The sequence below is a fragment of the Lissotriton vulgaris genome, chromosome 8 (assembly GCF_964263255.1).
Source record: "Lissotriton vulgaris chromosome 8, aLisVul1.2, whole genome shotgun sequence".
Classification (NCBI taxonomy): Eukaryota; Metazoa; Chordata; class Amphibia; order Caudata; family Salamandridae; genus Lissotriton; species Lissotriton vulgaris.
In genome coordinates, this window is record NC_141696.1 from 287,251,572 (window position 1) to 287,279,516 (window position 27,945).

The 27,945-nt window shown below is 44.0% G+C and overlaps 1 protein-coding gene across 1 annotated transcript in view; it reads right to left on the reverse strand.

The window, feature by feature from the left end:
* Nucleotides 1–1,547: 1,547 nt before the first annotated feature.
* Nucleotides 1,548–27,945, reverse strand: part of RBM11 (RNA binding motif protein 11) — a 196,095-nt gene continuing 169,697 nt past the window's right edge. The window contains exon 5 of the mRNA XM_086933265.1: nt 1,548–2,061. Within this exon, the coding sequence (XP_086789391.1) occupies nt 1,735–2,061 (327 nt within the window). The 3' untranslated portion in view covers nt 1,548–1,734. The remainder of the gene's footprint in view (nt 2,062–27,945) is intronic.

Genomic DNA, 27,945 nt, shown 5'->3' on the forward strand with positions numbered 1-27,945 from the left:
CAGTTTATTGAAGACCGTGATGCCAATTACACAGCTATTTGCCTACAACCAATGGCCGGCAGAGAGATGAGCATATGTAAGATAGCGCACAGCAGTTTGCCTTCAACCCCGAGGCCAGCAGCGAGGAACAGCCATTTTAAAAACATTCTAAACAAAAGGAAAATAACCGATCCAATGCCCTCTCCCTCCTCCCTTCCCAGCTCCTCTGCATCTAGCCTAAACACCATTACACATGTGTCCAGGGCACATCCCTTGTTTCTCATGACTAGCATGGGAATCCATCTTGTAGTTGCAAATGTCCTAGGTAACATTATGTGAATCTAAGCACATACCAGTCTTCCAACAGAAGTGCGATGCTACATCACTAGAACGATTACAGAGACTTTATAAAAGAAGAAACCCCAAGTGAGCGGCAACGAAAAAACACTTGATTTTTGCTTCTTGATGAACAGGCACTACTCAGATTTTTCCTACTTTGAGATCAGAACGTTATGCTGATCGATTTTTGATGATTTTCGAGAATCATCTTTTACTTTGTGAGCTGTTAGACAAATGAGCAATACTTCTGCCCTTGATGGTAGTGGGACTCTGTAACTCTGTAAATTGATTTATTTGATAATCATTCTTTGAAGCTTGGTCTAAATGTTTAGCATTATATTGGAAGCTGAGATCATTTTGACCGGATTACTTAAAAGACTGCTGATTGACATGAATTTTGCACCTTTAATATAATAACCAAATTAATTTGATATCGGTCTGAGCCTTATTGAGTCTAGGTGCTTCTTCCATTGAAGCTGTGCTATTTTTCTCATGATTTAAATGTGCTGTAGGGAGAATCAGCAATCTATACATAATATCATGCTCTGCTTCCATTATTCTGTGTAGCTGTAGCAGCACTTTTGGTCTGCATAATTCTAGTATGACAACTTCTTAGGAGGTTGAGCTTTCCTATTTCAATATTTTATTTCTACAGCATCGTTTTGAGAGTGGTGTACTTAAACCTGATTTCAAACGTGTAAGTTAGATGTCACCTCATTAACAGCGAACATGATGTTTTGGTGACCCTAATTTCCACCCCTCCTATCGGTGGAGAAAGATTCATCAGAGGATTATTGCCTCTGTGTTAAATGGAAATGCTGGAGATTGTCTAATCGTAAAAGGCCCAGTACTGTTAGAGTTGTAAGGAGAATAAGAGTTCAGAAACCTTTTGCCACACTTGCGCTACAATAGTTGTGCGTTTATCATGTTACACACACCGACATCTGTAATGATCTCATTAGCCAACTGAGTTCATAACATAAAAGAATGCATTTCCTAGCGATTACTTCAACTTGCGTTTTCCTTTCATTTTAAGGTGCATGCGTTATACTCTATATGTATTCACCTGTATGTCAATGGCCAACAAAATAGCTGCACATTATTTTGTTCTGTTTTAGCCACAGCTCTGGCCCTGCACCCATTGTGAAACGTAGGCCCTCAAATGTATAATGGTACTATACACTATGTAAAGACTTGAAATTAAAATATCTAAAAATTACGGAGTGTTTGCTTAATCAATTCTTTATTTGGGAAACAAAATATATATAAATAATCATAATGCTCGCATTAATTTGGAAAAACAGACTGGACGTTTAACAAGGACACAGAAGAGTCGTAGAAAGCAAGAATGGGTGGGGGTAAATTTTTGGGTAAAGTAGTGCAATACAAGAAAACTATAAAATAAATCGGATTTAATCATTTTCCGTAGCGTTTCTTTCCTTTAAACTTCCTATGCTTTTGGTGATATGTTCCGGCATTCTCGCGCCTTTTCTTCTCCACACTGCTGTCACCTTCGTTTTCAATGACTTGCAGCTTCCTTTTCCTTTTGCGATTGTTGTGGGCAGGTGGTTGGAATTCATGTCCTCTCTGGGTTTGATGCACAGTAGAAGTCGGCCCGCCTACAATATCGAGAGCCGCATTTGCGTAAGGGGGCGTGGGCCACATGGCAGAAGGCGGTGGTACCATCTGGAGATAAGGCTGTTGGGCCACTGTCCCGCAATGAGGAGTAAAACCAGTTTGCGCCTAAAGTAGAAAAAATGATAACGTTTGTATCTGAAAAACAGTTTAAATAACCACACTGAAATAGGATTATGAAGAAAAACAATATCCCCATCCCTTTCAGCCATTGTCTTTGACATTTACCCAGGTCGTTTGCAACATTGTTCAGTATGCAACAGTAAAACATACTGTGTGCATAATTTAAATATACATTTGCAAATACCACAATATTTAAACTAGAGTAACTAACTGGAGCTAGGCGTCACAAAAACAATGACATTGTGAGCAGCGCTTGCTTTTCAATTTTAAACTTACATTTTTACATGGACATTTGGATTTTCAGGCATAAATGTGGAAAGAGGGACATCTATGAGGGTTGCATATTGGCATAATAAGAAGTAATATGTAGTAGAAGCAGGTGAAATGCAATGTGGCATACAGGGAAACGGGGCAAATTTACATGTAAAGTTTTTTGTAGTAAAATATTAATGCAAGTAGACCAAAGCGATTCAGGGTGGTGGCAGGCAAGATCACTAAAATTAAAGGTGAGCTGATAAGCTAGGAATAGAGCCACTAAAATAATGCAATTCTGCATCCGCTGCGTTTTCCACATAATTATGGATTTACTATACTTGCCACATAATTCACTATCTGCTGCATAATCTGAACTTTTCAACAAAACAATGGCTTCTAACTGGAAACAGAACACAATGTTACACAAAAACATCACACCTTTCCAATACAATAGTAATCTTTTGGTTTTAAATGATAGTTTTCAGGTGTAAACTGGTACTAAGATGAAACAATAGACTTTTTGGTAGGTTCCTTTGTCTGGCCTAGGGCGCCCATGAGTAATAAAGAGATGCAAGAGTAGAAATACAAATCATTCTGGGTTGCACTTAGAATCCTCTTTCTTCATGCTCACTGATGTGTATAGCTGCAAGGTCAGTAGCCAGAGTACCAGTGCATTATCTCTAAGATTATGAAGATAGTTTAGAGAATTCAGAAAGCACAACATTGACGGCTGGAATGCCTGCAAAAGTCTCAGACAGTGGCAGCTGCTTAAACCATAATTATTTGCTTGCTTTGCCATTTCAAACTCTGACCAGACATATGCAAATAAGCCTTGATCATACTCCAATAGGAGCAGGCCAGCTGAAAAAAGGCCACATGAGGTGCCTTCTGAACAGGAAAACGAGCAATTCGAAACCAGGTCTGACAATGTCATGCCTCATCAGTGAGGTATAGCCTGAATTGTATAGCACAATAAGCACAGAACATGTGTCTCGGCATAACTGTCGCAGAGCAGAGTGGCTGCACTTGTTGTTCAGAGTGGCATACTACAGAAATGTTGTTGCCTCCGACTGCCTATTCATGGCCACCTTAAAGAGAATAAAGGTCTCTTACTGAGCAACCCTCAAGGATGCAGGGCGTATTATGTTATTCATTACAAGACTTGAGTTTTTGGCATCCCTGATGCTTTGTGATATTGACTCATTCTCTGATGCACTCTCCCCAAGATCGACTGAGCGTATGCAGCCACATTTATTGCAGCTTAGCACAAGGATGCTCCTTTGGGAGCGGCAGTGTGTTCTACTGTACAAGTAAATGTAAATGTAAATGTGTTGTATTTGTATAGCGCGAACAGTAACCCGTACGCATCCCGGCGCTTGTACTCCTACCACAAGGGAAACCCTCCTGGCTTTTCCTTGTGAGGTGTCCACTCCTGGGCATCCCATGGTGAAACCAGGCATCCCTTGTGTATCGGGGGCCGTTGTGGAGACTAAGCAAGCTATTGCCCACAGTTGTAGCGTGGGGCCCATGCTTAGATTCGGCACTGAGGCGAGAATATCCGGTCAGAGGAATTTAAGCCCGATCCCGCCGAGGCGGGAATCGAACCCTGGTCCCTGGCCAGCACTCTGCATCAAGGTCTGCCGCTCTAACCATTGAGCCACACTTCTCCACTCATTCCCACTGCTGAATATAGGGAGGGGCATGAGTCAAAAGAGCAAAGCAACCTCCACCCTCAGCAATGGTAATACATAGCATATTATGTAATATGCCTCTGCTTATGTGGTTTATGCCATAATGTTCTTCCATGGGCTATGGTTAAAAACCTAGCTATTGAAGTAGAGTTGGAGCACAATCTCATTGTATAGGCTATATTGTGAGGCAATAGTTACTTGGGGTCTGATCTAACTGAAGAACCAGTATTCAAGAAATGAGATCTGACCTTTGCACCATAATCATAAATGCCCTAACTTTAACTTATTGAAACACGTGCTTCAGAAAAATGTTTAACAGGACACAATTATTTTCACTTGTAAGGCATATGTATACATATATTATATATATATATATATTAAATTGCAACCTGGTGATGATAGAGGGACATATAGCGACAGCAACTTGGCATACAATAGCATACATTCTGATGGCTTTCTGGCACAGATATTATGATGGACCATTAAATAACATGGGGAGCGTGATTTGCTGTATATCATGGTATTATGTCTACAGTCATAGGACCTTTAGTACTCAATTACTTCAATAGTCACTGATTAAAGAAGGTTTGGGTGAAAAGGAGAGCCAACTAGGGACTAATGGACACCATATGTGAATCTGTATGTACAGATATTCCCTCCTAACACTCCATCACACCATATGGTGATCAAAGCATGTTTATCTGCAAGAGGAGCCCTTCACAAGAAAAGAAGGTCTTCTCAAAGGCTGGATGAATGCCACAAGATAGAGGACACTGGGATGGTCTGAAACTACCAAGTGGGTCATCCTACTTCAGGAACACCCTCACTGGAAAGTGGATTGCTGCGCATGGTAGTTTCATCATACACAAACCTTCATTGTATATCCTGTTCCCTTATCAATGAAATTATCTTCAGGAACACACAGCAGAGAGTATTGTTCCAAGCAGCACACAAGGGGTCTACTTTCTCCAAGGACCGATGTAGGATGAGGACATCACTGATTTGTAAGGTAAGGACCAATCTACACCAAAGCAATGATGGGTTACACAGAAATTGGTAAAATTTTCAAGTTCCTTGAAGTCCTTCACCAATGGGGGAGTAGCGTCTCATCTTGTCATGTCAGGATCACCAGCACACAACATCCCTCGAGTAAAACAAAGCCAGATTGAAAGATTGAAGCACCAACTGATAATAAGAACTCAGATGACAAGTATCGCTTATCAAGAGAGCTGGAGAGGATGAGTATGTCATCCAGTTGGATATTACTAAAGAGTGTAGCAAATCCCCCAAAAATATAATTAATGAAGTGTAGGAAAGCTGCAAGGGCGTTAGAGAAAGCAAAGGGCGTCAGTAGATATTCAAAATGCTAATAATGTTTTTTGAAGAAGATTTTCCATTCATCTTCTTCGTGGATGTGGAAAAGATTATATGCTCCTCTTAAATCATGCTCTGTCAAAATGGCACCTTGGAGTTGGTCTAGCAATCAAACAGTGATCTCATTTAATATACAATCGTTAATTCACAATAGTTTAAGTAAGGCTGGTACTCTACTCCAGGCTTCAGGATAAAAAGGTAGGATATCCTGCAGGAAAAGTAGTATGACTTATAAATCCCTTACTAATATTTCCCCCAGGAAATTCTTTCAGGACCTGATCTTTGGTATTCATTGGATAAATGTGTCCACGAGGAATCTTCACCTTTGCCTGAAGCGAATGGTTCAACTGTAGGATCTGCTTGCAGGTAATGTATACGCTCCTTTCTTATTGACAATATCATAATAATCTCTATAATCTCTATAAGGCTCCAGTATTTGAGAGGTTCAGTTCTTGTCATAGCCAAACATGCTCCTTGCAAAAACAACAAGGTGAGGGATGGAATGCTTGAATTGATCTCAGCCACTTAGTGTATTCAGGCTGCTTTCTCGGACTTCATTCCAGAATCAGTTACACATTGATACACCAATGAAGTGGGCATTAGCGCTAGCTCCTGCATTTTACCGCAATCGCGTTGGGTGGGATGAGGAGTTTCCTGATGACAAAATCCCATTAAAATCAGTTCCTCAACCACAGAGTACCTAATAAAGCTAAAAAACAAGTTCGGGAAATCCTAGAACATCTTGAATACCAGGGTGTAGTAGAAAATTGCACCTTGTCCATGAATAATCCCTTGTTTCTGGTAATGGAACCGTACAATTCATACTGTCTAGTCTTAGACTACAGACATTTGAAACACTTCCAGATGGACATTTGCAGTACAGAATGCACATAGCACTGCACTAATGAAAAACATTGTGTGGAAAAAATACAACACAATATTAGATATCCAAAATGGATTGTTCTGGCAGAATATACCGCCTGGAAGCAGATATCGGACAGCACTCTCAGAGGTAGTTTCACAGCTTCAATTTTTCCGTTTACCTCAAGGGTATAAAGAACAACCCTGACCTTTTCTCAACCAGGTTAACAGATGACTTTAACATTTTGAAGAGGAGGCATTGTCTTAAGTAGATTACATTTATCTGACGGATGATGAATTAGTGGCATACTTGGCTAAAGTGATCCACATAATTCTTGGGTTCGCTCACCTGGGTTACAAATTTAAATAAAAAACTGCCCTCCTCAATGCCCTGTTTCTTGTCAAGTGAAGGAAAAAGCCTAGCTGCACATTCTTTTGGAAAATGTGAGCCTGCTCCAACCTCCAATGACTCTGAAAAGACTACAATCCATTTTAGGATTTCTAAATTTTGGCAGAACATACATTTTGACTTGCGCAGAAAGAGTAAAACCGGTCTACGACTTGATAAGACATGTTTTTTAATCAACCATTGAACACAGGAACACACAAACATTTTACGTCCCGTACAAGCTGATATGATCGCTTCCAAACATTTGCACACATGTGTAAACACAACTAATCTGGTGATCCGCATAGTCGCTCGACCCACCGGGTACACCTAGATCACTTTCAATTAAGGTGATACAGTACCCATTGCATACAAATCGCATTTGTACACAAATGCTGAAATGCATTTTGCACCCCTTGAGAAAATTCTCACAACAGTAAAGACTGTGGTAGTGAGAGAGCACTAGCTCAGTATAAGGGAATAATTATCGTTACCTCTGTAATGACCGTAGAGTCCGGTACTAAAGCAAGTGTTCAAGCACCAAAGCTTTACATCCAAGATGGATTCAATGAGCTAACTCTCTCACTGTCACAGATGTAGACTACAGATTTGATTCTACATTTGAAACACAAGCATTCCAGCGGTACCAACAAGAATATCTTCTGACCGAATGAAATAATGACTTTAGATTGATAATTATTAGATCATCCATACTGCCTGATTTGCTCAGCCTGCCGTAGGGAAAAGATGCCAATATTCTTCGGCATACGCAATCGTAAAGGGGCACATGCATGACGGAAAGTTCCGTCCTGAAAAAACACACACACATAGTCCCTAGGGGATTGTACAGTGCAGCTGGCCAAACTATAAGCCCTAATACTGGTGCTTCAAAGTATGGATCCCGAATTCCCAACACTTAGTGTGCGAATCATACCATGTGCGAATCATACCACTGTGTCCAGTCGAATAATGAATACCTTTACTATTTGGCCAGAATGGATTTCAAGATTCCAAGGGTTGTACAATCAAGCACAAGCTTCATCAACGTGTTAGCGTTCACGTTGAAGGGAGTTCCATGGCTGATGAAGGCGCTAGGGGAACAGTCCGCACTGCTGCTGTTGCTGCAATCACTCGTTCTAGTACAAAATTAGACAGAGACATCATGGAGACTGTCAATGCTGCTTGCAATGAGATGCACCTGCTGAAACGCTTTCCGCTCAAGTACTCGTGCAAGTTAGATGTACAAAACATTCCATCGGCTCAGATTCCAGGAGTGGAGTATAGAGTAATACCAAACACTGATCGCAGATTGGGATTGATACTAGCCGCATATGAGGGGCTGGGTTCAGCACACACAGCCTCATGACTGAAGCAGCGCTATTGGAGGCCAGGTGTAGCAAAATAGACCAAGGACTTTGTCCCTGAATGTGACATCTGTCAAAATAAGAAAAGCTCAACAACAGCACGTCCACCTCAGACACCTCTATTGATCTCAGACAAGCCTCCGACATTTGTTTATTTGGATCTCTGCAGCCCCTTAAACTCAGATGGGGCTTAAAAGTACATCTTTGTGACAGTGGATAAATGCTCTAAATTCCTGTGGGTTTGGCTGCAGCGCTCGATGACGCTCAAACTGTTTTAAAGGATTTGAGAGTCTCCATCAGGACATTGGAAATTGGCACACTGCATTCTAACCGGGGCCTGCCGTTAAGCTCTTGGGTTTCCAAAGAAGCCATGGGAAATTTGCTGTCCTCCTCCCCTACTATCCAGAGAAAAATGTGTTAGTTGGGAGGAAAAACTGTGACTCAAAGCAGTCCTGGACAGCAAGGGTATTAGGCTCAGGTGGCAGCTGGGTCAACCACCTATATGGGGTCTAGTAGGCACTTAAGAGCATGCCAAGAAAATCCTTGAGGGAACGTATTCCTTATGAACTCTTGTTTGGTGTGAGAATGTGGGCACCAGACCTCAATAATGTCAGTGCAGTGGTGGCGGAATCACCATCTGACATCAATGAATGTTTGGCTGTTTTACAGGAACTCAATGAATTCCGGGGCACTCAAAACAGCATCCAAGTAAAACGCACCACCACTGGAGAAGTGAAGGTCATACCGGAAAGAGCTACTAGAGTCCCAAAAAGATTGTGAACCTGGTCACAGAAATAGTTGTGGACAAGAAAGAATTTGGCCCATCTTAAAGAGTACCTGTATCTGTCCCTGTCCTGGCTGTTGTATGTACTATAACTATACTTCTTCTGCCCCTTTCGGTCACAGAAACAAAAGGTTTACCTCCATTGATCTGATCAAACCACACTATGTGGCCGATTCTCAACAGTAGGCCGCGTTGGCTCCTGAGTTGCTGCCGCACACCTCTCACTACCGTTTAGGAAGTTCAGATAGAAGCTTTAATAACTACGGAAGACTTCCCTCTCCAAAGAGAAGCTGTAAACAACAAGGAATTATTTCTTCTTCCTGTTGAAACAAGTATAACTGTACAATCAACGAGTAGAGAAATCTCAATTTGGAAAATTTACGGCGTCTATGTGAAAATGCCACAGATCGGTTCATCTCCCAGTTCTACAAAACCTGCTGAGCTGCCAAAAATAGACCAGACGGCAACTGGCTACTTCGTGCATTATGATGACTTCTCATTGGATTCAAGTGAACCTGAGCTGCCACCATCGCCTTTCAAGCTACGAGTGTATGCCCTCTATCTTTGACTGAAAAAGACCTGCTTTGTTGCTCCTTGGTTACATCTCTCGATTACAATTGGATTACTTTTCCTGTTCCTTTGGATTTTTTTGGTAACAGTCTTTTTCCTACTTCTGAACAGACATTATCTACCAGGACGCTCTGCAGTACAACTTGTGAACTTGGTTTTGAAACCTCATGCATCATTGCACCGTGAGCTTAGTGTCCTGTCCCTGGTGAACATTAAAGCAGTTCTCGTTCTGGAAGGAATAGTATGGGACAGGGTATCGTATGATGTGTATGAACTGTTATAAATTCCATATTCCTTTAACATTTTGTTAAATTATATCAACTCTAGTACTTTCTCTGATGATTGGAACCTTGAGACTGCACAAATTGTAGGACGGCACATCTAACTTTGGCGACATGTTCGGTTATCAACATTATAGTCACCATTTCTTACACAAAGCTAGTATCCCAGGTGCTGTTTACAATTAAACTCAATGGGAACACTGCCAAACACCACCAAAAGGTAGTTCAAAAACATTTGCATAGGGAGGAGGAGCTTCGCGGGCAACCAAGATGGCCGCGTGAGCTCGGAGCTCCGAGATCCTCCGAATTAATCCTGTCGCCTATCCTGTCCTACAGTAGTGGGAACATGCTGTTGAACTGCTGCTGACGCTGGACTCGTTCTCCGATCGAAGATCTGAGTCTTCTAGGTGAAGTTACACCGTGTTGAAGGTTGGGGACGACGACGCCATCATAGCCCGGAATTACGTGGGCGATTGCAGCGCTGCTACAAGGTGGCAGTCTGGGGAGAGGAAGGCCGCCCCGTCCTGAGGCATCGGCCAGGTCATCCTGTAGATTGAAGTGTTGGATGAGCGGTGGGGGCGGATGCTAACGCCTACCAACTTGGGGCCTCAACGACGACCGGGGAGTATTCCTGATTGAGAGACCCTCTTGCCCAACATGGCGGGCAGAGGAGACCCAGACAAAGGAAAACCTAGAGTCAGCAGGAAAACGTCCCTTTCTCAACCCACTATCTCCGATCGCTACGCCCTCCCAAAGGGATCGCCCGGAGTCACAGGACGGCCTAAAGACATGCAGCGAGACGTGTCGCCGGATGACTCAGATCCAACCCTCCGGGACGTCATGGGAGCCATTGCGGGCATCAAGGCTGAGATGCATAAGCAACATGAGGTGTTAACAAATAAGGTTGACACGCTGGCCATTGAGATCAATTTGATCAGGGCCGATCTCGGCAAAACTAACGACAGAGTCAAGTCGCTCGACATTTTTCCCAGACTTCACCCAAGCGGTGCAGAAGCGTAGGCAAAGTTTCATGGGCGTGAAGCGTAGGCTGAGAGAGGTGGGGATGAAGTACTCAATGCTATTCCCAGCGAAACTGCGTATCGAACATGATGGCCGAGCATTGTTCTTCGACATGCCAGAAGCGGCTGGGGACTGGCTGGACACTTTGCCCCAACGCCGGAGCGCGCCCAAGGCGCAGTCGGAAGGGGCGTCGGGTGGCCCCGATCTTCAGGAGTGAGAGGTCCCTTCGGACCGTCTTCGGACGATGAGTCTGCTCAGGCTGTTAGTCACGGACTATTGTGTTTTGTTGACATTCTTTCTCAGGGAACAGGGGATACGGGGGGGGATAGGCTGACTCCTTACTCCTCCAGGGGCTTTTCGTAGATTAGTTTTTTGGGGCGACAGGCACACTGCTAGTTGGGGGGGCTTTTTAGTCTAATGCAGGGGTGCAGGGTGGGGGGTGGTTGGGATAACTGTTTCTTGTGTCTTTTCTTTTTCTTTTCTTTCCCATGGCAAGGTGATTATTCTTCTGTTGAATATGCTATAGCGGCTGATCCCTGTGGGGGGGGGGGCGGGGGCCTGTACATCGACGATGGGGGGTAAGAAGCTAAATGTTCTGAGTTGGAATGTTAATGGGCTGGGTGATCGCATTAAGCGAGGGGTCGTGTTGCAAATGTTTAAAAGATGCATGCCTGATGTTATTTTGTTACAAGAAACTCATCTCATTGGCAATACATGCCACGCACTCAACAGAAAAGGCTTTAAAATGGTGGCACACTCGGGGTTCTCCTCGGGGTCCCGAGGGGCGGGGATCATGGTGCGCATGTCTCTCCCGTTTGAGGTGGAGACTAGTGTGGTCGACGAGAGGGGACGCTACGTCGCAGTCACGGGCCGGTGGGAGGGACGTACCCTGGTTTTGGTTTCTGTTTATGTCCCCCCTGGCTTACAAACGACGACTTTTCAAGATCTCGGGGCGCCATTTTGGGCTTGCCGGAGGGCTTGCCTATAGTTGGTGGGGACTTCAATGCAGTTGGGTCTGGGACCCTAGACCGTATTCCATTCAGAGATCTTCGCAGCTCGCATTCCTGGCTTCCCGATTTTTTGAACACCATGGGCACCATGGGGCTTGTCGACTGCTGGAGACTTCTCCATCCCGCTCAGCAGCAATACTCCTTTCACTCGGGAGCGCACTGCAGCCTTTCCAGGATGGACTACATACTGGCTTTGGCTGGCCATGCCTCAGCCGTCTCGGAGGCCCGCTTGATGGCCAGGGGCATATCGGACCATTCCCCGGTCTGGGTGTCCTTTGATTTTGACTTCGTAGTGGCCTCTAGAGTAGCGCCGGTCAATCCGTGGTATTTCCGTAACCCCAAGACTCGAGACCTCCTGGCTAAAGCCATTGACCTTTATTTTTCCGAAAATACAGGCTCTGTGACGTCGGCCTCGTCTCTATGGGAGGCCTTTAAAACTGTCCTGAGAGGAGAGGCCTTTTCCTTAATAGCCGAGGCGCGCAGACGCAGGGATGAGGATGTGGTGCGGCTGGAGTCAGAGATTGAGGATCTTGGTTCCCAGTTGGAGACCGATCCGGCGCCTGCCCTGTTACATGCTCTCTCACTCAAGCAGGCGGAGTACCGAGCCACTGTTACCGACGCAGCCAAGGTGATGGGCAGAGAACAGCAGGGGAGGATCTATGATGTAGGGGATAAGGCAGGCAATCTTATAGCGTAGCTTGACAAGGAGATGGCTTCCCGAGTGGTTCCCGAGGTGAAGGGTGAAGACGGACTGGTTGTCACTGACCCCAGTGCTATAGTTATGGTCTTTGCCGACTACTTTGAGTCGGTATACACATCGGCCTCTGATATGACTGAGGCGGACTCTGCCTCTCTCCTTGCAGGGATTGAACTTCCTTGCTTGTCTGATACTGAACGTGACGACATAGACAGAGGTATTACAGTGGACGAGGTGGCGCTGGCGATACGCTCCTTAAGGTCTGGCAAAGCTCCCGGCCCCAACGGACTTCCGGTAGAGCTTTACAAAATAAAGGCTGATGCCATTGCTTTGCCTTTGCGGAACATGTTCCTGGAGGCGCGCGAGCTCCCTCCGGACCAGCGACTGGCCACTATTGTGGTCATTCATAAAGATGGGAAGCCTAGAGACCTTTGCCGGTCATATCGCCCGATCTCCCTGTTGAATGCCGAGCCTAAAATCCTGGCTAAGTTATTGGCCAACCGGTTGGTGGGTGTGATTGCCGACCTGGTTCACCCGGACAAATCGGGTTTTATACCTCATCGTAACACTGCCCTCAACCTCAGGAGACTCCATGCGGTCATGGCAAGGGTCAACACACTCCGGGAGCCGTCCGTCCTGGCTTCTTTGGATGCGACAATGGCATTTGATTCCCTTGAGTGGAATTACCTGTGGGCAGTACTGATGAAGTTCGGGTTTGGCCCTGAATTTATCAGATGGGTCAGACTTCTATATGCTAACCCAATGGCCAACGTCACAGTCAACGGGCGAGTGTCAGCTTCTTTTGCTTTGCGAAGGGGCACCAGACAGGGATGTCCTTTGTAGCCGCTGCTTTTTGCATTGGCGCTTGAACCTCTTGCCGCTTGGTTACGGACCCACCCAGATATTTGTGGGATGAAGTGGTCACCCGGTTTTGAGGACCACGTGTCATTATACGCGGACGACATTCTGCTCTACCTCACCTCCCCTTGTAAATCCTTGATTGTGGCCTGTGATGTTCTGTATACTTTCGGTAGATATTCGGGCCTGGTTATAAACCCGGTCTAAATCTCACCTTTATGTACTGAACGGGGAAACTCCGCGTCTTCCCAGGGGTTGCGCTATACAAATCTCGAGGCAGGGGTTCAAATACCTGGGCATTTATATTTCAACCGATGCCCGGACGCGATACTCCAATAATTTGCTTCCCCCTCTTGCACGCCTTCGGCGCGATGTGGAGGGGTGGCGCAAGTTGCCGCTGTCCCTGCTCGGGCGTGCGGCGTTGTTTAAGATGATGTCCCTGCCCAGATTCTTGTACGCGCTCCAGAACACACAGGACCCTGTTCCCTCCGGGAACTTTAGGGAGATTGAAGGGTTGCAGCGGACCCTCCTTTGGGAGGGGAGGCCGCGGATTGCTATCACCAAATTAACGCTCCCTTGGTACGACGGCGGTATAGCTTTGCCGGATATCCGGCGGCATTACTGGGCCTCCCAGTTGGCCGCCCTTAACCACGGTTTCTACGGATCGGCTGATAATACGGGGTACGCCATGGTTCGGTGGCTCCTCGACGATGGGAAGTACTACAGAGCGCTATATTCGAGATCTCTGGATGGAGGCATGACAGGTCCCACTAAGACAGCTGTACATATTTGGAGGGCCGTCACGAAGGCGCAGGGGTGGCAGGGCAGGCTTACATTGGCTACTCCGCTTTATGACTCTGACTTGCTGGGCAAACTGTGGCATACAAAGGGGTTTGATCGGTGGGACCTCATTGGTATTTCTAAAGTGGATGACATGATGGCCAGGGGCGAGACAAAGTCTTTTGCCGCCTTACAAACGGAGTTTCAACTGGGGGCGACAGAATACTTTAGATATGCCCAATTGCGACACGCTATTATGGCGATGCTGCCGGTGGGAGAGAAGGTCCCTGAATCGTCCCCGCTGGAGGACAGGGTACTGGACTGCCATATGCCGGACAGTGCCATTTCATTGATTTACAAAAAACTGATCAATGTCCGCGCGGACCTACTGTCGGGGGTGAGGGAACAATGGGTGCGTGATGGTGTGGAACTTGATGATGAGGACTGGCAGTGTGCGGTGTCTTCTCCTAAGGAGGTGGCAATTCCAGCTAGATTACGTCTGGTCAACTGAAGATTCTCCATAGAGTCTACGTGACTGGCCCCAGACTGATCCATATGGGACTCTCAGTGGATGGTCTTTGTAGGCGTGGATGTGGAGAACTAGCCACATTCATGCACATCATCTGGGAGTGCCACGCTATAGCCTCTTATTGGAGGCGAGTCCATGCGGTGATGCGTGCGGTGACTGGTGTGGCTTTGCCGGCGGAGGCCCGGCGTTGCCTGTTGAATGTGTGGGGCCCCACAGATTACAATAATGCTCAAACCCAATGGGTTACCCTGGGGAATATGGTGGCGAAGCGGGACATAGCCCAGAAGTGTGGGGCCCCTTCGCCCCCCTCTGTGGAACTATGGAAGACCAATATGGATTGGTGCATGGTCCGTGAGAAGACGGTTTATGTGGCCAGGGGTAAGCCCAGGAGGTGGAGAACGGTTTGGGGGGCATGGAATGAATATAGAGGTGATATCTGCCTACCTCCTGACGCTGACCCACTGGAAGCTCGACTTTCCCCCTAGCCCTCACTTCCAACCTACTTGTTATTTCACTGACATCCTGACTCTTTTCCCCCCGTGGTCGTTTAATTTACATGGTTTAGTCGCACTTTGTGGGCTTATGACCCTGCCCACCCCCTGGAACTGGGTATTGTCGCTTTCGTACTTTTCCTTGCCTCTTTACCTTTTCTTAGTGTTTCTTTAGGTTGTTATCTTATAGGTTTATTGTTACCGTATTATAAAATTAAACCTGACACGATTTTTCCACCTGTATTGTGTACACTATATATCCGTCTCTTATAATGCTGCCTAGCCTCTGGGATGTAAGGCTGAATAGCTGTGTGCCTTGACTTTAAATAAAGGTTTTCCAAAAATAAAAAATAAAAAACATTTGCATAAACGTTTGCTTATTTTTCAGGTTTTAACATCAGTCACTGCCTCTTATTATTATACGCTTGCACCTACCCCTGCAAAGAAAAATATGCTAACAAACACCAAGCTGATATAATCTGCTTTCTTTATTTCCCAACTGTCTGTAGAAGGTTTTCGACTTTTGGCAGAACACCATATACACAAAATCTATGGGGAACAAAATATTGGCACGGTCATGGAACTGAGGCCTTATTTTGAGCAAGCCTCATACAACACCAAATGATTTTTCTGAATAAAACAGTGCAACAAACTTCCTGTCTTGGTATTGCCAAGATAAAGGATTTGAACACACTAGTGTGGATATATTAGATCCCATGATACGCAATGGTTCTTTTAATTCATCAGACCCCAATTGGAAGAGATGAGTGGTTTGGTCTTTGGACACTAATATCTGCCAATCTAGATTCCTGGGTAACACCGAAGGGTTTAGTATCAATAGGCCTGATCAGCAGCATGTACAAACAGCACACTCTGGGGTGGTGACATCATAAAGTGTCGGGAAGTTGTCCTTTGATTGGACAAAAACCTCAAAACTTTCTCAGGTGAATCAATACTTGCCCCTTTTTTCTGATGACATGGATCCCAGGAATTTTCTATAAGTTCCCCGGAACCCATGTCAAAAACACTTCTTGTATAGAATATATATGAGCTGCGGGAAATTTCTCAACAGGAAGCTGGTATTCGTGATCTGCTGCAAGAAGGTCCACCGAAAATAGTCTCTAGTACAAAAAGAAGAATCGCTGCAACCGTATCAAATAAACACACGGTTGTTCATGACCAACTGCGAAAAGGTCCAAAGAATATTGCCGCTAGTGTAAAGAAAGCTATTATATGTCAACCGCAGTGGTATCCTTCACTAAATCAGCAAGCTGTAATGCCCGTTAGTAAGGCACATGATTGTGGAGTGGTTAAAAAGTAACAAAAGGCCCGACCATGATACGTCCATTGCCTTCTATGGCCACAAGCAACTGTGTGTTTATCTGATACGGTTGCAGCGATACTTCTGTTTGTACTAGCGACTATTTTCTGTGGGCCTTCTAGCAGCAGATCACGAATACCAGTGTACATTTCACCTCAGTGGGTGTATTGGGAAAGCCAGACCCAATATATGAACGTTTTGAGTTGACACCAGGTTTTCAATTGCACTAGTTGTCCGTTGTGTAGTGTATCTTCTGCCTACAACATTGATTCTGTGCCTTGAGAAAATCTGAGTACAGATGTGTACAGATGAAACACATGTTGGCTCCTTTGCTTATTGGGAATTTCTTTAACATCAATAAAAATTATTTTTCAATGGAAGGTGTTCGTGGATTACCTCTTAAGCCCTGCACAGGATTGGATCAATTATACTCACCTTATGATTATATGAATCGAATATCTTAGATTATGATGAACAAATGTCCAATACATCTATTTTGGATTCATTTACATTAATAAGGGTTTACTGTATTAGCTTTCTTTTCGAAAATTGGTGTTGTTAATTGTACACCCATGTAGTAAGAAGTCTTCTAATAAACAAACCACTTATTAGTACTAGGGCTATTTCCATTCAATGTTGAGCTTAGCGGTTTCCTCGTTTTTTTGGGCAGTTACATAAAAAGCGCCCTCCTCCTACACAATAGAGACAGTCCTATTTATCTTTTTCTCTGTCTCTCATTCTTAATTTATCAATGTGCATGGGTTCCTCCTGAGATGTTACATGGGGAGATTCGGGACTCCATTCTTTTGGATTAATCTGAATTTTTTTTATGTTCTTAATTTTTCCAAGTGCCACGTTTTCTGTTAAGATTCTATCTACACCTATAAATCACTCAATTCATTCAAAGATTTATGGCAATTTACACCCGAGCTGGAGAATCTTATTTCTTCTCAAATGCAATAATAGACAGCAACAGCACCTTCCCTTACCCATCCAGGCTATCTCAACCAACAGTTGATATCTGAAACCAAATCGCAGGGGCATTGCTTAATCGTTAATAACCCCACAGAAGCACCCTATTTGGCTTGCCTCTTGCTAAATATAGTCTTAAAATCTTTCAGAAACCAGCTACAATTCTGAAAGCAAGAATATTTATTGACCAAAGGGATAGCTGCAGCCGACACATGGCAAAAAAGAGACTTTGCCTAAACAAGTCGTAAATACTGTGGGCAGGAAAAAAAAGTAGGTTACAATGGGGAATGAATGTAGAAGAGATGTGAGTATCACCACGATATTTCTCTGATGGGGCCATTCCTCTATTGCTACTATATCCTGCACCCCCAAGTACACTCATTCCACCGCCCAGGGCCAAGATATTTCTGATAGCTGTGGGGGAAATAAAAGTGGTGGTGGTAGTACTGGTCTGGAAAGCGGAGGTGCTTAATTCATCTTGAATTTTATCAATGGCCTGATCCACTGCCTATAATAGACTCACCTCTAGCCCCATGAGGACCACTATGATATGGCGTGGCAAATCGTCATACGTTGAGGCTCGTTGGGGTTTCTCAGGAGAGAAGATAATCAGCCTCTCTCCCTAAGTAAGACAGGACACCGTTGATGTGACCTGTAACACTCATGAAGAGAACAGTATCTCAGATTGACCTGTAACACTCATGAAGAGAACACTAGTGCAAGGAAAAGAGGTATCAGGCAGCAGAAACATAGGTGATGCCCTGATGGCAATGCAGCTCAGCATGTCACCAGACTTCACACAGAACCAGTGGACCTTTGGGTTTCTGTATCGAAAGTATAAAACACATTACAATCAGATCAATAATAATCATTCACTCCAAAGCCCAAAACTAAAGATTTGTGCTTACAAAGATTGGGTAAGGGAAGTGCTGTAACTATCCCCCCAGCTCCTAGTATGTAGCAAGAAGATGGGCAGGGGGAGGGCATCAGTCAAGAGGGAGTTCTGCCTTAGAATCTTCAGTAAATGAGTCAAAGCAATTGAGGAATGCCAGCCGGAGACTATCACAGGACTACAAGGAAACAAAGGAAAAGAGCCCTGCATAAGAGGAAACTATCTGCAGAGGGAACAGAATTGACAGAAAACACAAAAAACCTGACTGCTGTCCTTTTAACTGGCACTCATAGCCAGGGAGGCGAAAGCAGTTGTGGAGTCCACTGACCTGAGCTTGCAGGCCCAGCTATAAAAGCCGTCATAGTCTCCACTTCCCTGTCTCCCAGAGCTTCCAGATGTGTGAATGTTTATGCCACTGCAGTAATTTGCTAGATCATTATAGAGACATCCTAATTTGCTGCAGGTGTTTTTCACTAAACCGGACCCCTGGGGAAAATCAGGAGTGTGAAGCTTATTCTGGACACCTCTTGTCTCGGACACCTCAGGCAGACATTGTAACTGTGACGCCATTGCCATTAGGTTGTATGATGAGTGCTATACCAACCAACAATTATAAGCTTCTTTCTAAGGTGGGTTTATGCTTATGCACAATCTTGGGTAAGGGTGCTCCAGCAGGTCTAAATCTATGTGGGCACAACAGGTGTGGACTTGCTTTGGAGAAAGCCACAGTCCCACAGTTTCCACTTGCTGAAACTTGTGTAGCTAGAACAAGTTTCCTGTGTTCCCTGTCTACCTAGAACAAGTTTCCTGTGTATAAGTACTAATTCTTTTTCTACATTTCTTCCCTATAACAGTAAATTATAACAGTCAGAATGTGTCTGAACATGGACGACCCCCCGTTCTTCATAGCGTGTGCTGAAAGGAAATCACAAAGTAAGCATGTGATATTAAAATGCTGCTAGCAGGGCGGGATCAAACACTTACTAGAGTATGTGCAGGGCAGCTGTCAAATGGAGCACTGGCATGCTGCAAAGCAGGTGATCTGTACATAGTGCCTGTAAGAATTCGGGTTGTTGGTTGACTGAGGTGTAAGCCCTGGTCAATCGCCAACCACCGCCCTTGTCAGTCACAAGCAAACCCTAAATTGACCTCTGCTCATCTCCTTGGTAGCTTGGCACAGAGCAGTCAGGCCTAACTCAGAGACATTATGTAAAGTATTCGTGCAACACTTCAAACAGTAAAACAGTGAAAATCCACCACAAAAGGAGCCCACAAGAAATTTCGAAATATACAGTAGGTGTTAATAAATAAAACAATACCAAAATGACAAAAATCTAATGAATAGAACTGGAGATATTTAATTTTAACAATTGTAGTGAAAAAAGTGCCAAAAAGTACCAAGTGCCAATTGGGGAGATCCAGTTGTGCCAGACCAGAACAAAGCCACAAGTTTAGGCCAACCATGATGGAGTGCAGACCGGCTAGAGGGAACCATTTAGCCCCGCTGAACTATCTTCAATCCTGTTTGCAGAAGGTTGCATGGATCCATGTCGAAGATGCGCTGTGTAGCCAAAGCGATAATCCGGGTCCGATATGTGGTGAGGCTGCGGATCCCGTCAACAGGGCCTGGGATGTACAGTTCCACATCGGGGATGTGGCGGGAAGTTGGCAAAGCGTTGGTTCTGAGGGGCAGCGATGCGGAGTCCACAATCATTGTCAGAACTGTTGTCGACTAGAGATGTGAGGACCTGGGCTGGGCATGCACCACTGGGTGATTTGTCAGTTCCGAGGATTGCAGTAGACGATGCCGGTCTTTGCAAAGGGTACCATCCATGCTGCAGCGGCGATGCATCAGTTCTGTTCAGGGATGTGCCACTCAACCAAGTCAATGCATTGGTTCTGCTTGTTAAAGTGTCGCTCAGCAAAGAAGATGCATAGTTTCTGGCAAGCACCGAAGGCCCACTTCCAAAGGTCCAGGACTAGGGGTCACTATGTGGCAGAGTAGATTCACAGATGGCAGGTGCAAGGTGTTTGGAAGCCTGTTTTATCACTGAGGCTACAGATCCGGAGGCCAGACAACTAACACTGGGAGTCAGTCTTGCTTCTGGGTTCAAGAGATGCAGGTCTAGTCCTCACCAAGGCAAGAGGTCCACAGGTCAACACAGCAAAACAACTGTGCATTCCAGCAGAGTGGCAGTCCTGCAGCACAGCAGTCCTTCCTCTTAGAGTATCCACATGTCCAGAAGTGTACTATGGTGGTGGTGTCTGAGGTCCTTTTATACACAGTGGTGTCTTAGAGAGTCTCATTGATGGCTTTGTCTAGGGATACTCTTGTATGTATAGGTGTGACAACTCTCTCCACAAAATACAAAGGTGCACTTCTTCAGAATAATTTGTTTACCCCAGAGGAACTGTCTGACTAACCAAGCGGCCTGGCATCCATTGTAGACTCTGTCTTGCAGTATTCTTAGAGCTATTGGTTGCAGGAGGCCTTATTGAATGTCCCAAGATTCCATGGTTTCTAGGAAACTTTAGTCAGACGACCCCATTTCTGATAAGACCTGAACACCAACAGTTTGAAATGTTGACATCCTCTCCCCAAGTTACTTTCAAAACAGGTTATGATTTGTCAGGAGATAATATAAATGAACAGACCCATGGGATCTGGTCAGTGTCTTGTTCTATGTTGTATATATATTTGTTCATTTGTCTGAGTACAGAGTCTTCTGCACTAATTTGGATACATACTGAAATGTATATTAAACTTATACTAAAAATTTGAAAGTCATCATGATAGAAGATATTGCGTCCTGTACCCTTTTTCAATAACATTGACTATGATACAAGTTACTAATTGAGTTTTCACCCTTTCAAAGCAAAACTATAAGTGTTGGTGAATGAGTCTAACAGGACTTTGGTTTGGCTTATTACTTTAGGGCACTTAGGCAGTATTCCCCAGCAACCCCTAAATATTCTCTACTGATGATGAAGGAATCCCGAAATACTGGTGTCTAGAGATACAATTTCGAAAGACAACATTTGCTGAAGAATAATATGAACTTTGAGTCAAAAACTGAACCAGAACTACCAGGACGCTATGGGCTAATGGCGCGGGTAACGTTCAAGCAGTGTGTTTCTACCCACTTTGACGGATAAAAGGCTCTTGTGAGCCATCCCTAAGCTGACAGGCTTTGGATCGCCTGCTTGCTATAATTGGGAATATACCTAGGAAAATTGCCAGCTCGTCCAAGATCTTAGGCATCTTCTTACTTATTGTGGCATACTAGCGCAAGGTAGTTAAAATAAATATTTTAAACTTTTTTTGTGTTGATCCGATCTTATTGCGGACAAGTACGAGTGTGAGAGTAAAAGGTGGTGTCCTGTCACCACGATTCCTGAGAGGGTTAAGAGTGTTGTGTTCCAGGGTCTCTAATCACTTGTTCATCTGTGAGTGAGAAGGGTAGCAAGTGAGACACTATAATCAGTCAGTGCCAGGCTCATGGGTACCAAGATAGCAGGATAACTCAAGTCCCTGCTTACTAAGGTTCCATGGTCCCAATCATAGTTCTGTGACTTCGCAGAATCCCTGCAACATGGCGCGGCAACATTTTCTCTGGTATTAATTTGCGGGACCTCCGAGTAGTGCTTGTGCCTGTCCACAATACCCTTGCATCTTTTCCTGGAGATGTCCATGTGTGGGGGTTTTGCAGCTTTCCACACAGTACTTCAAAACAACTCTTCAACCTTGCATCATTGTTTAACATCTCCAACCATTTAGAAGGTGAAACAGTTTAAATCCTTTTACTGCTGGTATCACAGAGGTCAGTAGCAGCCTAAAGAACACTATTGCATCATCAAATTCCTCACTTTCACACCGAGATTAAGAGCGAGAAAAATGTCTGACATGGCGGTTATATTTCCTGGAATGTCTAACACTGAAATGATATCCTAATAATTTTGTACTCAACCTAGCAATTACAGCTGTGGTTTTTCTTTAAGCTTTTCTATTCAAAATGTTAACTAGTTGGTGATGATCAGTGCATAGCATGAACACTCTGACCCACACAAAGAAACAAAATTTAATAACAGCCCACTTAAATGTTAGTAACTCTTTTTCTTTGACTGAACATCTGGTGTCTAGCCATCTGACCTTGAATGGCTGCCAAGCCTTTATCACTTTCTTCTTGGGACAAACCACACCAGCTTAGACATTTTCTTAAGAATTCCCTCAATGGTACCTAATTACAAGCAAACCCATGCATACATTATTATTTTTTTTAACAAATTTGATTAAAGATTTCATATCATCGTACATACATTCTTGTAAATTTAGTGTGGCTGTACAAAGCCTACATATATGGTAGTAAAATTCGTGCAGAAGCGATCTATTAGACCCTACAGTTGTGCACATTCATACAAGCAGCCGTCTTGGCTCCTAACTATTGTCTTTTCGCCTGGGGTATTTGGCCTAAAGATGTAGTCTGTTCCACTCCCTCCCTTTCAACCCATGCATTAATGTTGGGTACAATTCACACAAACCAAGATAAGATTTGGGTTTGTTCTCTGAGGATTCAGTCTGAGGTATGGCATCCACCAAATTCAGTAATGGGAGGGGGGGGGGGTGAATTCCCTTAATAGCCTAATAGTCGAATCAATTTCTTATTTCCAAAGTCATACTTATCCTTGCTAAGGGTTGCTACAGCCTTGTTCAGAGTCGTCAGCACCTTCTGAAGTATGTGGTCATGTTAAGTCTTAACTGATCAAGTAGATTACCTTGAAATGCGACCAAACACCTAGATTCTCAGATAGGTTAGAAGCTAACCTCAGAAAAACTTTTTTGTAGCAGCAAGTCTGAACAGCCTGTGACAATATTGGTATAGACTAGCTGCAGTAATAAAAGCCATAAGGTGCCAACCATCATTAGGAAGCTCAATCTGATATGTAGATTGCATGATAAATTTGAAAAATTGGTCAATTTATTCCACAAATCTTCAATCTGAGAAAATGAAATGTTATCAACCCAAACAGCTTGATTAACTGATTTCAGGTCAAGCAAACCCCTAAACTCCCATTTTAATTTCATACTGACACTAAGGTAGCAGCACATAATGCAGAGTTGATGGGCTCAATTATATCATCATTGACCACAGGTTTGAAGGCAGAGGACAAATACTTTGACACATCTAAAGGTGCATTTCACAGATGTTTTACAGGAATACAATTATCCTTTTCCTTAATAGTATTGGTGCCTCCTTACAAATGCCCAACTTAATAGAAAATGCTTCATGAAAAGTATCCAAAATATTGCAACTTTCATTCAGGAGTCTATGATTACTAAGTATGGGCGGAAAATCCGTTCCGCTCGCGGATTTTGCGGATTTTCGGTAAATTCGCAATCCACGAGATTCGCGAATTTCCTGCGAAATCCGCAAATCCGCGAGCAGCGGATTTTATGGCTTGCTCGCACTGTTCGCGTGAGTTCGCGGCTTCCCAGTTCAACTTCGCGCCCCGCGAATAAGCGCTAAATTGCAGAAATACGATCTTAGCAAAACTGAAACTACTTACCAGGTTCAAAAGTTCAAGCTCATCATTAGTAGCCATTTCCTGTAGTGCTTCCTGAGGGGCCCCTCCAGAGTTCTGTTGCCTACTTGCAACTATTATGTGCCCCTGCTCTGACCCTCAGAATAGTTACACATATGCCACAAAGGTCCTGAATTACAGCTATGGGAGACAAGCAGGAGCCAGGCTGGAAGTTCAAATCCAACAGTGACACATTAATCAGCCCCTAAAAAATTATTGTCAGTTGGGGCAGGGCAGGTGTTGTAACTAATTTTGCAACAATGAAAGCACTTAGCAAGTGCAAAAGATCACTAATCAGGAAGCACTAAGGAAGCAGGTACCAGCTAAAAAAATATTCTGTGACACATTAATCAGCCCCAAATTAATTCAGGTCACTTGAGGCAGGGAAGGTGTGCTTTGCTTTGCCACAATAATGTACACTGGACAACCAGAGGGTGCTGTGATGAAACAGAGGGTGGCATGGGTGCGCCAGAGGGTGGCATGAGTAGTCAGAGAGTGGCAGTGGTGACAGAGGGTGGCAGTGATGAAGAAGAGTGTCCCAAACAGGCTGGACACGTAGAAACAACAAGTTCGCAAAACTTACGACCCGACAGGTAAGTTCGCGTTTGCGAAATTGTACAAAACCCTCACGAATTGGTAGAAACCCGCGCGAACACAAAAAAAATCCGCAAATTCGCGAGAATTTGCGGATTTTTGCGGATTGCGAGTTCGCAAATCCGCAAAATTCACGAACACGAGATTCGCAAAATTCGCCCATGCTTAATGATTAACGACATGTAGGTCTTTCTCAGTAGTAACAAGCTCATCTTGTAGTGTAGTTCATATTTTCCCTATAGGCCCTGCGCATTGGAATAACATAAACAGCAGTGTAGACGTAGGACTGCGGTCTTCTAGGTCCCTACTGACTATGTTAGACTTAATTTCGGTTTGCGCCTGCTAGCTCAGAGGTCACTGGAAACTTTCTTGACTGAATAGGAAGCGATCAGCTTCCCTGGCTCAGACAAGAAGGGATTCAGCTTCCGACAACCGCATAAACATGACAACTTTGCTCCTCAGAATAAGAGTCAATCTCTAGAGTCGTGTGAAACAATAGACAGATATTTCACTCAGTCAGTTGTGCAGATTTACTTTCACCAGGATGCAGAGAATAGAGAGATGGGCGTATTCAATAAAAGATATTATTTATTGAGCAGTCTTCCTTCTCATGCAAGAGAAATTAATTGCCACAATTGCAAGACTTGTTATTATGAAAAGTGCGTACAGTAAAAGGAGTATTACAAAATATTACTGTAAAAGGATGGATATGGTTTCTTAGCCATAAGATAGTTAAAATGAATAAAATATATACATTCATATATACATTGGCTAATGACCTCAACTGGTGCTTCTAACTACGCCTACCCCAGGGTACCTGACCTAAGCCTAATACAAGGGAGGGAGTAAGTAGCAATTTAAGTTAAGTTGGTTTTGCCAAGAGTTTGTTTCAAGAATTCTCTCTAAGGGTTTAGTCAGCACCGTACCTCTGGAATAGAATGCAGGAGGTCTGGTATCTCCTCTCAGGACCCGATATCCCAGTCACCCGCAAGGGTAGGCAGGAAACGCCGGAGCTGGATTTTCTCGGCAGGAGAAAAGACAGCGTCTTTCTCAGCGCGTCAAGGAGGAGGGGCAGCGTCCGTGGGCTTCTCGCATCTGCTGGGCTCTGCAAGGAGACAGCTGTTCTGCTCCTGTATTCACCACCACCGTGTGCTTGCTTAAGGCAATGTTGGTATATTTATACCTGAAAGGTGCAGAGTTTGACGTAAGTTTTTGGACATAAGACGTCAATAAAGATGTCACTAAGAACTGGTCGTTCTTACAGTGCTCGCAGGAGTTCTATTACTAATCAAAACAAAGCAAGCAGGGCTTTCCCAGGTTGCTGGGGGTTTGAGATGTCGAAAGAACTCGGTGTGCTATCTAGGAATCTAAGGAAGTGTCTTCTGCTGTGTCATGGACTGTCATGAACTGCAGAGACGGGTTACTGAAATATGGCTCTGATCGTTATGCCATTATAGGGATATGTATTGATTATAGCCGTATAGGGGCATGAGGTTACAATATGGATCGGGGTCCTAGATAAAACACAACACCCACTCCACAAATTTATGTCCATCAAATTACTAAAAACGAAAGCAATAAGAAGCACGTGAATTCCTACCCACCCCAAAATACATTCTGTATTTGAAATGGTGTATATGAAATACATGGAAATGAATTGGTACTGTACGTTATCAAGCATAGTAATCATTAAAAAAATATTGCATATGTAATCATTTGAACGATTCTGCGAAGAATTACACATGAAAAGTCTCTAAATACAGAAAAGAAGGGCGAGACTATTTCATCACATATAAATACAATTGCTGTAAAATGTGCTAGAGGCTAAGGAAATTTTTTGTCTCTAGATCTACTAAAAATAGAAGCTCTGTTCTTTATGAATAGTTCTACTTTAAGCAAAGGACGTGTGCCAGAAACAAAGGTAAATATTTTGGAAATTTTTGGGAAAAAAATAATTTCATGGTGAGCGGGGAAAAAAATAGTTCAAAACGCTTCTCAGTAGCTTTTGTTTATCAAAGCTGAAGGCCGAATTCAGAGTTCATGGGAACGCTGTGTGCCGGATTGTTTCCCAAAAGGTTATTGTTTCTATTCAGGGGAGAACATCATTTCAGACAGGCTCGCAAAGAATTGGTCTACATATTCAGGTGACAGTTCGACCAAGTTCAATTATGCTGTAACCTGGCAGTTGTCAGAATGATTGCTATCATTGATTTCAGGATCAGCAATGCTCACAGAAGGTCGTACCTGGGTGATGTTTCTTTCATTTCTTGCTTCACTGCCACCACCTAGTCGTAGTGCAGGTGTCTCAACGAATGCCGTCATCAGGATTGGTAAACGCTGGGGACAACACGATGCGTGAGCCGTTACTGGACTTAGCAAAGTATCGACGTCCATTGGTATTGCTGATGGTAGTGCAAGACAGGTGTCTAACACGCATTCCTCTCCGCATAGCATACATCGAAGCACAGGTAAGATGCAGGTCTGCCATATAGGTCTGAATGAAAGAAGCCAGGTCATATTCAGATCTCGTAGCCGGGCTATCCTAAGGACTTTAGTTATGCGGTCCTGGTAGCGTATTACTAGGATTGTTTCTTCCATCCGTGCCGCAGTCATGTCTGCGGTTTGGTTTGCCATATCGGAGCAGGAGAGTCAAAAATAAAATACCTGCTACGAGTCCCAAAAGTAGTGGTACGCCGCCAAAAATCGAATGTACAAAATTTGGAAAGATACCCAGGACCGCTTCAAATGGTGTTAACAGTCCCGAAAAAACGGTCTTAAATACATTCGAGATACCACTGGCATTCGACATATTTAGGAGTTGGCTAAGCATTTCTGTGAAATGCACCGGGCAATTTGTTGATAAAAATTCATGTATCTCTGCCGCCGTCCTTGCAACTTGGATATCATACGTCTCTTTTGATGACGAGATGGGCACTGTTGTCTGCAAAAGCACAGACTTCATTCTGCTTAAAGTATCAATTCGTATAGAAGAGATATTCAAACTAGGCCAAATCTGAGCCACTGAGTCTCCAGGGCCGTTCGGATACAATGCTTGCATACAGCAAGTGACCATGGAACTCACGCTTAAGAGATATGCTTTCCCTGGCACCAAGCCACAACAGCTGTGATCCGTTATTAGAACGTAACTCCCGTTAGAAAGTTGCCTAAAGAATGGCTCTATTTGTGCTGCAGGTGTGCTATGCTGGTGGCATGAAAGGTTGTTTGAAGTACCCTCACAGGCCCCATGTAAGTTAATACCTTGGCACAAAAGTATACCGCTTAGTGAATGTTTACACTCATTACCACTAAGAAATACATTTTTGTTGTTGTCACTATAACATGTGTGTGTATAAGGTAATTTCCATGATGACTTAATGTATCCTTTACCCAACTTTTCATACTGGCCTGCCGGTATATACTCAAGGCAATTTGTAAATTGGAAAGTTGTTATCTGAATTGTGATAATCCCGTGTATTATCCATTCAATGACAGGTCTTTCTGACATGGTCAATGGTAATCTCTCAAGTTTTTCGATGCTCAGGATTGTATAGTCTGCT